Source organism: Fomitiporia mediterranea (genome assembly GCF_000271605.1).
Source record: "Fomitiporia mediterranea MF3/22 unplaced genomic scaffold FOMMEscaffold_15, whole genome shotgun sequence".
Classification (NCBI taxonomy): Eukaryota; Fungi; Basidiomycota; class Agaricomycetes; order Hymenochaetales; family Hymenochaetaceae; genus Fomitiporia; species Fomitiporia mediterranea.
Genome location: NW_006760400.1, coordinates 738,358 through 754,991, shown reverse-complemented (window position 1 = coordinate 754,991; position 16,634 = coordinate 738,358). Strand labels below are relative to the sequence as shown.

At 34.3% G+C, this 16,634-nt stretch overlaps 4 protein-coding genes across 4 annotated transcripts; 1 reads left to right on the top strand and 3 right to left on the bottom strand.

The window, feature by feature from the left end:
• Positions 1-1,011: 1,011 nt before the first annotated feature.
• On the top strand, positions 1,012-2,711 carry FOMMEDRAFT_161422 (uncharacterized protein; the record flags this gene model as incomplete). Its single annotated transcript, XM_007270987.1, has 4 exons — positions 1,012-1,220; positions 1,283-1,314; positions 2,061-2,313; positions 2,384-2,711. The coding sequence occupies 4 exons, from the start codon at positions 1,012-1,014 to the stop codon at positions 2,709-2,711; spliced, it is 822 nt and encodes a 273-aa protein (XP_007271049.1).
• Positions 2,712-6,825: 4,114 nt separating this feature from the next.
• Positions 6,826-7,352, bottom strand: FOMMEDRAFT_161421 (uncharacterized protein; the record flags this gene model as incomplete). Its single annotated transcript, XM_007270986.1, has 2 exons — positions 6,826-7,287; positions 7,341-7,352. 2 exons carry the CDS (start codon positions 7,350-7,352, stop codon positions 6,826-6,828), a joined length of 474 nt encoding a protein of 157 aa, XP_007271048.1.
• Positions 7,353-7,766: 414 nt separating this feature from the next.
• On the bottom strand, positions 7,767-8,219 carry FOMMEDRAFT_96053 (DDE-domain-containing protein; the record flags this gene model as incomplete). The annotated part of the gene is made up of 1 exon (XM_007270930.1): positions 7,767-8,219. The coding sequence occupies one exon, from the start codon at positions 8,217-8,219 to the stop codon at positions 7,767-7,769; it is 453 nt and encodes a 150-aa protein (XP_007270992.1).
• A 168-nt stretch (positions 8,220-8,387) lies between these two features.
• FOMMEDRAFT_161420 (uncharacterized protein) lies at positions 8,388-8,828 on the bottom strand (the record flags this gene model as incomplete). The annotated part of the gene is made up of 1 exon (XM_007270985.1): positions 8,388-8,828. The coding sequence occupies one exon, from the start codon at positions 8,826-8,828 to the stop codon at positions 8,388-8,390; it is 441 nt and encodes a 146-aa protein (XP_007271047.1).
• Positions 8,829-16,634: the final 7,806 nt, after the last annotated feature.

Genomic DNA, 16,634 nt, shown 5'->3' with positions numbered 1-16,634 from the left:
TTTAATCGCAGCCCCTTCACCTCTCCTAATTTGTTTGAATTGTTCGGGAATTTCCTTTTATAGTCTTTACTTTCGGCTTCTTTTCTTATCACCCGTCCTTTCTTACATATACCTTTTCGTTCTCTTCTCTTGACTTCTCTTTTCTTCTTTTCTTTTCGTTTCATCGGGTTCTTCTTTATTTTGTTTTAGTTTTTTTTCTCCCTCTCGTTTGTTTCCGTTCCCTGTTTGCAAATCATTGTTTTGTGTATTGCTCTGCCCACTTTCCCCTTAATGACAAGTATTGGTTTTTGTATTGTTTAGAACTTAAATCCTAGATTCTGGATCCTCTACTCAATAAGATGATGAAGAGTGTGTTTTATCATTGATGATATGTAAATATGAGTGCACCTTCCCCCATCTTTTCTTAAGTACATATATGCCCTTTGACTTCTCTTTTGTCCTGTCTTGTCGGATTTTTTGTTATTTGTTTAGACCTTATTTTTATTTTCACTCGTCCCTGTTCCCTGTCTGCCAAGCCCTGTCATTTTGTGTATTGTTCTGCCTGCCCTCCCTCCCTCCAATACTGAATATTGGTTTCCTCATTCCGGATCCCTGCTCAAGACTGCCTTTTATCAGTGATATTAGATACTTACAAGTACAGGAATTCCTGGTACTAATAGTCCGTTGATTTGACTACATGTAAGTATACTTTCTGTTACTAAAAATCCCTACAGTGTAATAATGCCAATTGATATCTGGAATAACATCCAAGCAAGCAGAAACCTTATTCACTGCTCAATATAGTAAAGCTTGCAAGCCTAAACCGGCAGACAGTAAAAATTACAACATATTGATATTCTAGGAAGGCATTTATGCAAAGTTAACGTACATTCCTGCAGGAACTGTGGCGTTTGATGATTCCATTTTCTATTCGCCAAGCCTTTACGCAACTTGTGCAAAGTTGTGCTTTATAATGGACAATTGCCCCGCCACCTCTTCCCAGATAAAACTATACACATTTTCTGTGCAAACATGGCAAGTCAAGACCAGCAGCAGAACATACAACATAAAGCGAATAAGGAAGAGATTGAAAGAATCATTACAGCTAGCAAAGAAGCTGCTTCTACTAGACTGAGAGAATACGAAGAAGAATCCGATGAATACAAGCAAGCAAGCTCTGATATGGAGAAATGGGGACAGTGGGAAGAGAAGTTCAAGCAGATCGACAAAAATGATCCTGAGTCTGTCCAGAGCCTTTTTACACAAATTCTTAGTGGTTGTCATGATGAAGTGTTTCGTCCAGTGCAACGTACATATTAGCTTGGGTTGACGAAAGTCGGTAAAACATAGAACAGAGTATGACCTAGAAACACATCTTAATTTGCATAGAGCAATCCCATAGGAATGATAGAATAGATATAAAATATAGGAGGAGTGGACTGTGGGTGCGTCCATATGCCCGTTGGACTGTGTGCTCTCAGGACCTTTGTCTTCTTTTTCTGAGAAGTGCTAGTATTGCCAGTGGCCTTTATAGTTGCTGTTGTCCAGTCCAGGACTGCTGTGGACCAGGTCCGGACCTGGACTGGACCTCTGGTCCGGTCCGATTGAGGACCGGTCCAGTTGGGTCCAACAGGGGTCCAGTCCGCGGTCCAGCGTTTGACAAAAATTTCCGGACCGCTTTGGACCGCCTGGACCCTGGACCGGACTGTGGACCGTTTATATTGTAGATACTACTTCTTTAAGGCATACAAATGGACTGTACAGAGCCTAATAGATGTGAACTACTCTTACATATATTGTATAGTGTATTGTATACCCTTTAAGTATACAAATAGACTATACTGTGTCTTACAGATGTAAACAGCAGTTTACATTGACCATGGGAACTGATTTCTATTACACTAGTACTTCTTGTGTTTTACACTTAGTATAATACAAATAATAAAAGTAATTGTATTCTGATACATATAAGCTTACATATATTCAGAAACATATTATTATAGTACTTAATAGTATATCTATCTTATATAATATGTTAATAAGACAGAATTATTTTAATATATATTATATAATTGGTCCAGAGGTCCGGACCGGGTTCGGACCTGGACTGGACCGCTGGTCCGGTCCACAAGAGGTCCAGCTGGGTCCGGTCCAAGGTCCAGGATTTCATAAGAAATCGGTCCTGGTCCGGTTCACGGTCCAGCAAAAACCTGTCTGGACCGGACCTGGACCGGACCGCGGCAACTATAGTGGCCTTGCAAATGACAAATTGTGCAAGGTCCGTGCATTCGCTAGACTTTCAAGCGTTGCTTCCTATAGCTGGGAGCTGATATTGTACAAGAAAAAGGTTATGAGGCAGTGCCAACTCTCTCTACCTACGCGACGATACATACGTACTGCGAAGCGCAGACAGCGCCCGGCCAGGGTCACGTCTCACGACCTCTCCCTCCCAGGCTCCTACCGCTCCAGGACCTCTAGCATTCGGCGACACACGTGCATCGCTTCATCTCTCCCTCCTCGTACCTGTCTCTGAGACCGAGTTGAGGCAGTTCTCACCGAGTGAGGTGCAGAATGCTCGAGCGATATTCGCTGCGAGGAGGACAGCGTATCCGAACTCGCCTGTTAATATTGTACACGCGGACTTTTTGTACGGATGTACAGAGTTCGCGGGGTTCGTACGAAACGCGGATTATTCGTTCGTCGTTCGTATGGCGCCGCCTTCTTTTGCTTGATTCGGGTTTCGTATCGAGGATTCAATCAATTTGTATTACGAGATGATGAGTTTATCACAAGACGATGACTTCATAATGTCTCAGTTAGAATACATACAATATAAGGACGAGAGACACTGAGTGGTCAATCATCACCTCACCCCTTGTTCTTGTGTGCCTTCTCTCTTCACAGGTTATAAGCCTTACACTCCCTACCTGTATTAACTTAGCAATATGGTTCCCCCTTACACTGACACACACTACAAACTAGCTGACATACTTAAATACTTTAGTCAAAACATTATAATACTTAAAACCAAAGCTAACTACAAGATGTAGCACTACTGTATTGTTTCTAGTGTTATAGTTACATGCTTCAAACACTTACTAAAGGATGAACCACAGAACAAAGCTGAGAGGGAGATGGCTAAGGCTATTCATACATGTATAGTTAATAGTATTACTAATACTATATTAGTAAACTATATGTATTTCAATATGTTTATCCCTTAGTTGATGAAGGCACTTAAAGAACACTTTAACCCTCAAACAGTATGTAAAAAGGCTATTAACAAATCAGTACTGTTTATCTGTAGAGATCATGTTAAACATTTTAGACATACATTGGACAGACTTGAGGAAGCATATACAACCCTGTCTACTAACAGTGATCCACTAAGAGACTCTACATATAAAGTAGTAATATTACTTACTACCCCTGAACAATATACACACATAGTAAATATAATAATACAATCTACCAATACTTAAAACAAAGGCAAACTAGTTAATAAACATAAGAAAGTTGAACTGAAGCAACTAATTCTTATATTATAGAATGCTTACAATGATTACTGTACTAAATGAGTACAAGATTCTAATGATTAGACAAAGAATAATGTACACACTAATACAATGTATAAAGCTAATAAGTAGAGGAAATTCAATCTGCTGAATCTGTTCAATCTGTCAAATCTGTTCAATCTGCCAAATCTGTTCAAACTGACAAAATCAAAATGTTTCAATTGTGGAAAAACAGGACATTTCTCTAAGGAATGCTACAAACCTCCTACTAAAGCTACAAAGCTTGCCTGTACCAAACATCAAGCTAACATTGTGTATAAAACAAACTAAACTGTGGAAAACATAACAAATACATTTGTTATTGAAAATCTAAACAAAAACAATGTTAAACTAAAGGAAGACAATATTGAAATGAACAATAATGCTTACACTCTTATTCTAAGCAACCAGGACAAACAATTTGAACAATATGCTTCCTAAGTATGTACTAACATATTTACAAATACAATCATAGCTAACAAGAAATTCTATACACAAATGATAGATTTACTCAATTCTAGTGTATTAATACATGCTACTCCTTATCTATTTTGATTAACAGACATACACAACATAACTTCTACAATTGTAACTATTGCAAATAGATTAACAATGACTCTTAATAGAGCTGGATCTATGTATATTGAAATCCTGAAGAATACACAAGAAAGAAGTGTTATAACATTACAAAATGTCTATTACTATCTACAAATGAACTTTTCCCTCATAAGTCAAGTACTACTATGTAGGGAAGGCTATTCTTTTATGTTTACAAACAATACTTGTACTATAACATTACTATGTAACAAATATGTCAGACATATACAGTTGAGAAATAACTTGTATATTTTGTACAATAATCATTTGTTAAAAACAATGAACAAACTATCTATTTATAATATACAAAAATGCCTCAGACATATAAGTTATAATTATATCAAACAATTATTAAAAACACAACCAAGTGTACTGTCAACTAAAATAATAAACTACAGTGAAACCTGTCATTAAGTATGACCTACTGTGAACAGGTGAGGCTATACTTAATAAGAGGTTATACTTGTTAACAGTAGCTTAAGTAAAGTAATAAAATTTCCTTATTTGTAGTACATAACTTAATAATACATTGTCTACTTAAAAAACAACCAAATATCAGTCTGTTCAAGAGAACTATTTATTTTCTTACATAGGTTTCTTGTAAGCTTTGGAAAAAGTGCTCTAGCCTTAGTAAACTCAGTACCAATCTTACTCTGAAAGAGCACATTAAGCTTTGAAAGTAATTGGACAGCCTCTGTATAGCTTTTAATGCTTCAACTTTTGTGCTTTACTATGGGCAGGATCCTTTGGTAGAGATGTATCATTGACTGTACTTGTTTGTGGATGAATACTAGTAGAAGTATGGATATCTGGAAGCAGAGCTGAGAGATTAACAGGGGAAGCTTCTCTAGAGTAAGTGAAAACAATTTTACTAGCATTCTTAAGTGTTCCATCTAGGTTCTGTACACATCCAAGCTTCTCAGACATGATAAACAATAAGTTTTAATAGTGGTTTTCATTACATTATACATTTATTTTACAAAATGGAGGTGGCCTGTACAAAAAGTGGCTCTCTCTGAGTTATAATCTGTACTGTCACATGACCCAAAATTTCCTTTAATTAAGCATATTCTTGATCTCACACTATAATGCTTAATACTTAATGCCCTTTATACTTAATATACCTCTATTTTCCTGCCTACCAACTTGGTGGATCAAATTTTTCATACTTATTGAGAGGAAATGCTAAACTACAAGTATGCTTATTGACAGGTTTTACTGTATAAAGAAAAGGAATGTATTGAATGTATAAAAGCAAATATCAAACATACACTAATACTAAAACTACAACAATCTCCTCTTACAAATCAATTTGAAGATCTTATTCATATTAATATTATTAGTCCTATCAAACTATACACATAAGAATATATGCTACTTATTAACAATTGTAGATGATTCTACTCATTAGTGTATAATGCTCAAATTACAAACAAAATCTGATACATATACACAATATATACAATAGACAACTAAAATATTTACACAGTACAGAGTTAAAATAAAGCTTTTACAAAGTAATAACAATACTGTATTCCTTAGTAAAGATTTCTAACAATATTTAGATTCATAAGGAACAAAACAAAGATTAACAGTACATTATACTCTACAACAGAACAGAATAGTAGAACAAACTCATAAAACTATATTCAGAGGTGTAAGAGTATATCTAACATTTACTAAACTACTATTCACATTATAGGCTGAAGTAGTAATTCATATTACTTATATTCATAATAGAACACTGTGTACTGTATTAAATTATAATACTCTATATTACAAATGTTACAGAACTCACAGAACAATTGATAATATACACAAATTTAGTTAATATATTATCATTTGTAACAAAAATCCTACAAAAATACAGTAGTAAGGTATAATTACTTGTTAGATAGAATTAGACAATGAAAGTAAAGGTTATAAAACTTAGTATAATAATAAAATTACTATCAAACAAAATATCCAATTTCTCAAAGGTAAACCTTGTTATGGTTCTCTACTCTTACACCTTCAGTTCTGAGAGTTCTACACCCTTCTATACTAGAACTCAGGACTTCTGTCCCTCAGGAGTACTGTTTATAGATTATATACAGGCTGACTCTTACTATTACCCTTTCTTACTTTATCATTCTATTCCTTTGACCACCCTTTCATTCCTTGTTCATTCTATAGTCTCTTACCCTTTGTCTATCCTTTCATTCTTTGTACCTTTATCTTTGACCTTCCTTTCTTTCATTCTTCATAACTTATTATTCTTAGTAGCTTATATTCTGTAAGTACTCTTGTATAGTTTAGTATATATAAGTGTATAAGATCAGACTAGTCCTATAGTCTTGATCTTGTCTACTCTAGGTAGTTCTGTACTCTTAGACTTACTCTATATACTCTACTCTTGTCTCACTCTCTCTCTGTGTCTGTTCTACAAGTTCTGACTACATTCTAGTACTTGTGTTCTGTATTTCTATTGTATAGAATAGTTATAGTCTGAGTCCTCTTACTAAGCCTTCAGGTCCCCTCTACACTGTTACTAACATTAGATTAAGACTACCTATTACAGTGAAACCTGTCATTAAGTATGACCCACTGTGGACAGGTGAGGCCATGCTTAATAAGAGGTTATGCTTGTTGACAGTAGCTTAAGTAAAGTAATAAAATTTCCTTATTTGTAGTACATAACTCAATAATACATTGTCTACTTAAAAAACAACCAAATATCAGTCTGTTCAAGAGAACTATTTATTTTCTTGCATAGGTTTCTTGTAAGCTTTGGAAAAAGTGCCCTAGCCTCAGTAAACTCAGCACCAATCTTACTCTGAAAGAGTGTATTAAGCTTTGAAAGCAATTGGACAGCCTCTGCATAGCTAATGAGTGGTTCTGGCTCTGGCTCCAGAGCCTCAAGCTCTGGGATATGCTCACCAATAGACTCCTTCTTATCATACTCAACCTGCTCCAATATCTCCTCATCAGTCCACTTAGCCTCAGTAATCTTTTTGTCCAGTATGTTGAGGAGTTCTTCTGCTGTAGGAATGTTCATTGCCAGCACTGTTCTACCATTCAATTTAACCTCCTCCAGAGCTGCTGAAAGCTCAGAGATAGCCTGAGTGACTCTAGTAGTATACTGCTGGAGCATAGGATCAATAGGAATAGCTGTATCCTGTACAATTGTGAGATTACAGATAGAGAGTACAAGAAAAACGAATTGCTTACCTCCTGAGACATATCCTTTGCCTGAAGTATCCTAGCATGCTTCCAACAGTTTGCCACTGTCTCCAGAGTGATCTTTTCCCAAGCCTTGAGTGAGAGACACATTCCTTCAAGCTGGTTGATGAAATATATGTTTTCAGCACCCTCTTTATATTGACTAAGAGATCCAAGGATGTACAGACAGTGGTAGTGAGCTTTGAACACACAAATAATCCTAGCATCCATTGGTTGGATGTGGGAAGTCATGTTTGGGTCAAGGAATACAACTTTAGTGTTCTTGAGTTTCTTTGTGTCAAAGATATGTGAAGGGGCATTGTTGATTAACAAGCAAATCTTCCACTTTTGCTGACCCATGTCCCTGTCCAACTTATCTAGGAACCTGTAGAGTACATTAATATAAGGAATGCATGTGCATAGAGTTTGCTATACTCACAATTGAAATATAGAACCTGTCATCCAAGCCTTCTTATTCCAATAATATTCGAATCCAAGTACTGAACCCTCCTTCTTATTAAAACATTGTGGTTTTCTAGCATGCCCAATAAACAATGGGCCCCTTATATCAGATCCATCAGCATTAGCAATGAAGCCAAGGGAGATACGAGTTTTATCTCCCTTGCCTCCAGAGAGCTGCTTTGTAGTAAGCAAACAATCAGGTGGCATGCAATAGTAAAGACCTGTCTCATCAAAGTTGTAAATATCTTGAGGTTCATAGCTTGATAGCTTAGCTTGAAGACAGTTCTGGGCTTCAGATACAGCCTGAGCTGAGACAGAAGCTGCTTCCCCATGCAGCTTGTACTCTCTAATTCCATTGTGTTCCTTGTATGTGTCCACCCATCCATTTGATAGTTTGAGACATTCTCCCTCCAGTATTCCAAGCATTTCAGCAAACTGCTTGGCCTTCAGTTTTAAAACGGCTCCTGTGATCCTGAGACAGTCTTGTGCTGTCAAAACAAAAAGATTGAGGGCCTCTTCAAGTTGTGGATACGTTACAGACTTGGAAAGCAGACGTTTGTAGAAGATTTGATTAGGATTCTTTTGGACTGCCTCTCAAATATGTGTTGCATTTTGAATGATAGCATGCACAGAAGACTGGTGCAGCTTAGGAAAGCAGTCTCTGAAGTGCTCAGCAATTTTCTCTTGAGATAAGGATTTTCCAGGCCCCTCTGCAAAGTCTAAGATCTCTAGTTTATCTCCATAGGTGTATGCAACACACTGCTGAGTCTTTACAGCTGCTGTACTGGATTGCTTGCCCAATTTCTGGGGCTTTTGATGCTTCAACTTTGGTGCTTTACTATGTGCAGGATCCTTTGGTAGAGATGTATCATTGACTGTACTCGTTTGTGGATGAATACCAGTGGAAGCATGGATATCTGGAAGCAGAGCTGAGAGATTGACAGGGGAAGCTTCTCTAGAATAAGTGAAAACAATTTCACTAGCATCCTTGAGTGTTCTGTCTGGGTTCTGTGCACATCCAAGCTCCTCAGACATGATGAATGATAAGTTTTAATAGTGGTTTTCATTACATTACACATTTATTTTACAAAATGGAGGTGGCCTGTACAAAAAGTGGCTCTCTCCAGGTCATGATCTGCACTGTCACATGACCCAAAATTTCCTTTAATTAAGCATATTCTCGATCTCACACCTTAATGCTTAATGCTTAATGCCCTTTATACTTAATATACCTCTATTTTCCTGCCTACCAACTTGGTGGATCAAAATTTTCATGCTTATTGAGAGGAAATGCTAAACTACAAGTATGCTTATTGACAGGTTTCACTGTACTACTCTACAACTCTCTTATGTTTCAGGCATTAGTACTTACTATTGTGTTAATCTCTTTTCTTTGTTCTAACCCTTTTAAATTTTTAAATTTTAAACTTTCTAAACCCTTTTAAACTTTTGTCATCCTTCTTCTATTCATTACCCTTTTTAGTTTAGTGTTGATTCCTTTGTAGTATAAACATGGACCCTTCTACACTAACTACTACCCCTACTGTCCTACTAGATTAGTAGTTATAAGTAGACCTAACTTAATACATGTAGACCTCTATCTAAGAGACCTTTACTAACTATGTACCCTCAGCCTCCTCAGAACCTGTTCTAATCATTCTAGAAGTTGTAACCTGTTTTAGAAAGAAAGTGTATGTAGTCTACTCTTCAGACTTTAATAGATAGTACTTTAAGGACTTCTAGTACTAAGTTGAACTATATATGACTACTACTTTAACTAATCTATTCTCAGATCTTAATCACATCCTATTTGTCCTCTCCTTCATAAAGGAAGGTAACACAGCCACTTGGGCCCAGAACTGGATTAAAGGCTATCAGATCAGAAGCCTGATCTGACTTTAAAATAATGAGTCATATTTAAAATTTATAGAGTAGCTCTGTACTTCCTTTATTAATTTGAATAAGAAGTATAATGTGTAGAACAAGCTTACATCTCTGTAACAGAGCAAACATTCTACTAATACCTTCTTCCAGGAGTTCAATATCCTGGCCTAGAAGGTAGGATTCACACTCAGGTTCAATAATGTTCTTATTAGAATGCTTGAAAAAGCTCTCTACCTAGAACTAGTTAATAAGATTCTCAGAATAATACTAGAACTAATTACTTACACTAAGTAGAAGATACACACCATTTCCTTTAACTAAGCTATAGCTTAAATGTATTAAGTCTGTACAGAACACTTACATATGTGTCTGACTCTAACAGTTCTGAGCTCTTAGATTAATCTGTTTGTAATTCACAATTAATCTGTTCTAATAGACATTAGAGAAGCCTGAAAGTAAGGAGTATACTTTACTTACAGAAAGTCAGGGCACTAAATTAAGGACTGTTTACAGAAGCAACAGTATATCTGTTAGGTTATTAGAGTAATAATGAGTAATAAGCAGGATTTGTAGCAAGAAGCCTTTTCTACAAATCTAAAAGTCATCTTAGAACTCTTAAACTCTAACTATATACTCTAGGATTTTGTAGAGACCTAACAGTAAATGTAGTACTGAAGGGCTATAACTCAGATTTTTTAACAGTTACTTTTGATTCAATAGACACTGTAGGATTAGAAGTAAATAAAGTAAGAAAAGTAGAAAAAGTAGAAAAAGTAAATCAACAAAATTATTTATTAAAAAGAAAAAAGTTGAAAACAAAAGTAAATAGTTCTCTTATTTCTTCTGATTCTTTTAATTCTTCTCTTTGTACTTTATCTGAGTCTAAATCCACACAATCTGACCTACTACTTCTGTGTTCTAAGAACTCAGAATGTTTAGAACACTACCTAGTCCTGTTTACTACTTAGTAGTTTATTTGTAGTATTAAGTAGGGATAGTCTTAGCTAAGTTCACAGTTGAGGACATGAGTCTGTCCTTGTTGAAAGAGAGAGGTTAATAAGGAAATGTTAGTATATATACTTACTCTCTTAGACAATAAGGTTACACAAGTTGTATGTTCCCTTTAGAATAAGTAGTAATTTATTAGAGGACACTCTGAACACTAGCTTTAAGTTCCTGTCCTCTTGGCTCCCTTCTTAGAATCCTCCCAGATTTAAACAATAGCTCTAGTAAACAGTAGATACACTAGTTTGTACATTAATAAGGCTTTTGTGTAAGAACACTACCTTCTTACTCAACATGTTCTACTTTCAATCCTAGTATATAATGTGAACAGAACTCTGAACTGGAATGGTCAGATTACTGAGTTTGTCTAACTACAGATAACCATTTAGGATTATAAGGAAAGTATTGAGTTTAGAGTTACTAACCTTAGAAAGACAGTTGTCTTTATTAGATTTGAATAGCTTAAGGCTTACAACCCTACTATTAACTAGTTAGAGTAGACACTTGTGTTTAATTAGTGTCCTAAGTTTTGTGACTATCTTGTACTACTGTCTTAAGTAGATACAAACACTTTTAATGTTACTAACAGTTCTAATAAAGGTAACTAGTTGTTCTTCTTTAACTAGGATGAATATGTAGACACATATTCTAGTCAAGGTGGAACAGAGTCAATCTGAAGAATGTCTAAGACAGAACCAGTCTAAAACCCTCTTAGAACAACTCTACTCTAGAATACACATAGACTCAGCCTACCAGATTTTGTCTGAGAGTTTCCTAAAGTTTTTAGTAAAGAGGAATTTGACCAGCTTTCTGAATACTACCTCTAAGACTATGTAATCAAATTGACTAAGGGTTTCCAACTTAAGGATTGTAAGGTCTACCTACTCAACAGAGACAAGTAGGAGGTGCTTAACAAGTTCCTTTAGGAAAATCTTTAGAACAGTCAGATCTGACCCTTAAAGTCTTCTATAGCCTCCTCTTTCTTCTTTGTCAAAAAGAAAGATAAGAAGCTCTGTCTAGTCTAGGATTATTATTGTCTTAATAAAGGTACTATTAAAAACAAGTACCTACTCTCTCTGATTCAGGAGCTCATTAATAAGACACATACATTCAGAGTTTTTACTAAGTTGGATGTTTAATAAAGATACAATAACATTCAGATCTAAGACAGAGATGAGTAGAAGGCTGTGTTCTAAACTAATTGTAGATTATACAAACTAACTATAATATTCTTCAGACTAACTAACTTGCTTACAACATTCCAGTCATTCATGAATCACATTCTTACAGATCTGATTAACTTAGAGTATGTTAGTATGTATCTAGACAACATTCTAATCTTTACTCAGACAGTTAAGTATTATTACTGACTGATCCAAGTAGTTCTATAATAACTCTAAAATAATAAACTGTTTCTCTAAGAAGTAAAGTGTTCTTTTACACAAGAGTTAGTAGATTATTTAGGCTTTATAATTGGTAGAGGAGAGGTCTGTATAGATCTAGTAAAGGTAACTGTAGTTTAGAACTGACTATAACTTTAGAACCTGAAACAGGTCTAAGCATTCCTTAAGTTTGTAAACTACTACTAATACTTTATTTAAAGCTTTAGTACTATTGTTTGACCCCTTCACAATCTTACTAGCAAAGATGTTCCTTAGTAATAGAGGGATTAGTAATAGTCTGTGTTTGAGTCTCTTAAGTAGGCTATTACTAGTAAGCTTATATTAGTAGTTCTAACAGTTGTGGACAAGTTCTGAGTTAAAGCTGACTCTTCTAACTTTACAAATAGAGTAGTACTGTCCTAGTTTATTGACAGAAAGTAGTGTCTGATAGTGTTCTAATCAGAATCCCTCTCTGTAACAGAATAGAACTACTCTATCTATAACAAGAAACTCCTTACAATTGTCTGTTCCCTAGAGGAGTAACATTAATATCTCCTTAGTACTGTACAGAAGTTTGAGATTTAGAGTAATCACCTTAATCTCTAGTACTTTTAAGCACTTTAGAAGCTCAACTATTACTAGGCCTACTAGATGTTAGAACTGTAGAACTATAACTTTGTACTAACTTACAAACCTGAAACACAAATGACAAAAGCTGATTTACTCTTAAGACAAGTAGGTTATAAAAGAGGAGAGAATAATAACAAAAATCTTGTTCTCCTAGACAATTCCTGTTTTGTGTCTGAGACAATCTAAGAGATCTGACTCAAATTCAAGAATGTTAACTTTGTCACCTACATACAGTAAGTTCTAAGACACATATAGGACCAAGTTGTAATAAAGTAGTTAGAGAAGTAGGCTAAAGATTAGAAGGAGGATAAGGATGGACAAGTTTACTAGAAAGGCTGACTATATGTTCTGAAGGATCAGAAGCTATAGGAGGACATTGTCTGAGCTTATTATAATAATCTAACTATAGGACATTCAGGCTAACACAAAATGTAGGAACTTATTACTCAGAACTACTAGTAGTTAAGAATGTAGAGGGAAATCCTAAAGTATATAACTGGTTACAATACATACTAACAGACTAAGGCTTACTAGATAAGGGTTTAGACTCTCCTACATTTATATTAGATCCTGGATCACTCTTAGGAAGAAGTCTCAGTAGACCTGATTAGTAAGCTATCTGAGTCTTAGAGTTACAACACTATCTGTATAATTGTTAACCAATTCTCTAAGCAAGTCTATACAGTCCTAACCTGAACAGAACTTACTTCTGAAAGTATAATATACATTTATCAGAATCATGTCTTCTAGTTACACAGACTCTCTTAGAAGCTTATTCACAATTGTAGACTATAATTTGAGTCAAAATTTATATAAGACTTGTACATACTTCTTAGAATTCAAGAGAATCCTTCTACTACATATTACTTACAGACTAATAGTTAAACTAAGTAAGTTAATCAGAAGATTAAGCTCTATTTCTGAATGTTCATCAATCATTAGTAGCTAGACTAGTCTGAATAGTTAGCTCTAGCAGAATTTGTGTATAATAACTAGTAACACTCTATAACAGGACAGTCTCTGTTCTTCCTCAACTATGAGAGACATTTGTACTAGGGGACAGTTCTAAACTGAAACAGTAGTTCTGAATCTGTAACAAACTTTGTAGAATAGATACACAAGACTAGGGAAGACACACAAGCTCTTTTAAAGAAGGTAGTACAGGTTATAAAGCAGAACTATAATTGGAAGAGGTCTGTAGCTAAGGATTACTAACCTAGTAACAAAGTTATACTAGAAGCTACTAATCTGACTATAGACTGCCTAATAAAGAAGTTGGACAACAAGCATTTCAGACCCTTTATTATTGAAAAGAAGGTTAGTACCTTTACCTACAAACTCTAACTTCTAGTAACATAGAAGTACATACACTTAGTGTTTAACAAGGTTCTATTGTCTTAGTACTACAATCCAGGTTTCCCTTTATAACAAAGACTCTTACTGTCTCTACCAGAACTCATCAGTTCTGAACCAGAATACAAAGTAGAGTATATAGTAAATACTAAGCTAGTGTATAGAAAACTCAAGTTCCTTATTTACTAGAAAGGATACTTAGTTGAAGAACATACTTAGAAACCTGCTAAGAATCTTACTCATACTACTAAGGTAATTCAAGACTTTTATCAACTTTATCCAGGTACTCTGTATCAACTCTACCTTACAGATTTCCAAACCCTACCATTCTGACTTATATCTAAGTTACTAACCAAGCCTAATGTTTACTAATCAGGACAATTGGTTTTAGAGAGAGGGTAATGTTACAGTTCTCTACTCTTATACTTTTAGTTCTAAGAGTTCTACACTCTTCTGTACTAGAACTCAGGACTTCTGTCTCTTAAGAGTACTGTCTATAAACTATATACAGACTGACTCTCACTATTACCCTTCCTTACTTTATCATTCTGTTCCTTTGACTACCCTTTCATTCCTTGTTCATTCTATAGTCTCTTACCCTTTGTCTATTCCTTCATTCTTTGTACCTTTATCTTTGACCTTCCTTTCTTTCATTCTTTATAACTTATTATTCTTAGTAGCTTATACTTCCTGAGTACTCTTGTGTAGTTTAGTATATATAGGTATACAAGATCAGACTGGTCCTGTAGTCTTGATCTTGTCTACTCTAAGTAGTCCTGTACTCTTAGACTTACTCTATATACTCTACTCTTGTCTCACTCTCTCTCTCTGTCTGTTTTACAAGTTCTGACTATGTTTCAGTACTTACATTCTGTATTTCTGTTGTGTAGGATAGTTGTAGCCTGAGTCCTCTTACTAAGCCTTCAGGTCCCCTCTACACTGTTACTGACAAACCTCCTCAAATTGAAGGAGAGAAAATAGACAATACAAACAATAATACAAACAAGTATTTAATAATTAAAAATAACAAAACAGATGACAGAATAATAAGAACAGACAATAATAATACAGACAACACTAATCCTAATAAAAAAGGAAAAGTAGTAGAACTAACAGACTTAACAGACAACAAAGTTAAATTAACCAAAAAAGAAGTAGAACCTAAACTATGTTGATTGGAACAGAAACAGAAACTGACAGAATACACTATTAAGCTTAAACAATATATGGAAAATAAATGTGTAACAAAATACATGTATACACTTAGTAAAAAGGATAAAGATAATATTACTATTCATTTAACAGAATTTAATACTAAAATAAGTGAAATACAATCAGATCCAACTTTATTTTATAAAGCAATCTAATGTCCAGATTGTGATTCATGAATAACAGTTATGAAAGACAAAATAAAACAATTAGAAAATCATAATATATGGGAAATCACAAATCTACACAATAATATTAACATTATTAGAACACAATTTGTTTATAAAATAAAGCAATATGCTGACAATAGTATAGAAAAATACAAAGTACAATTAGTAGTTCAAGGAAACTATTAGATTGACAGTCTTGACTATTATACAGACAATTTATTTGCTCCTACTACTAGACTATCTACAGTATAATTAATATTAGTATGAGTAGCATCTAATAATTATGAAATCCATTAGATAGATATAAAATCAGTATATCTATATGGACAATTAATGGAAGACAAAGAAATATATGTTAAACCTCCTCCAGGTAACTTAATAGACAGATTACAGAATGGACAAATATTACAATTACAAAAAGTGTTATACAGATTAAAACAAGCTAGTAGAAGATAGTATAAAACACTATCTAATATACTACTTAAATGTGGATTAACAAAATCCAAACATAATAATACTGTATTCTTTACAAAGAAGAAAGAAATAACTGTAACCATATTATTTGTACATGTTGACAATATTACTATTGTAGTAATAAATAATAATACTATTACAATGATAAAACAATCTATTGTACATTATTTACAATATACAGACAGTAGTGAATTACATTAGCTACTTAGTATAAAGATTCAACACAACAGAGAGTATAGATTTGTTAGAATGTGTTAGACACATTATATTAATAGTATAATCAAACATTACAAACTTACAAATGAACAGAGTATACAAACACTTATACAACCAGGTACACAATTAAAAACAGTATTACAAACTAATAATAATAGAAAACAAATGTCTGATATACTATACATAAACATGGTTAGCACACTTAGATACATTGCAGACTGTACACAGCCAGATATAGTGTTTGTAACAAATCAGTTAGCTAAATACTTTAATGACCCTAGTATAGAGTATTATCTAGCACTTAAACATTGTTACATGTACTTAAAAACTATGAACAATGTCTGACTCCAACTTAGCAGCACAAATCAATTAATATTGAACAGATATACAGACATAGACAGTATGATACAAGAAGGGCATTGTACAATATCAGGATATACATTTTACTTGAGTGATTCATTAGTTTTGTAGTCAAGTAAAAGACAAACACTGGTGGCAAATTTGACATATAAAGCTGA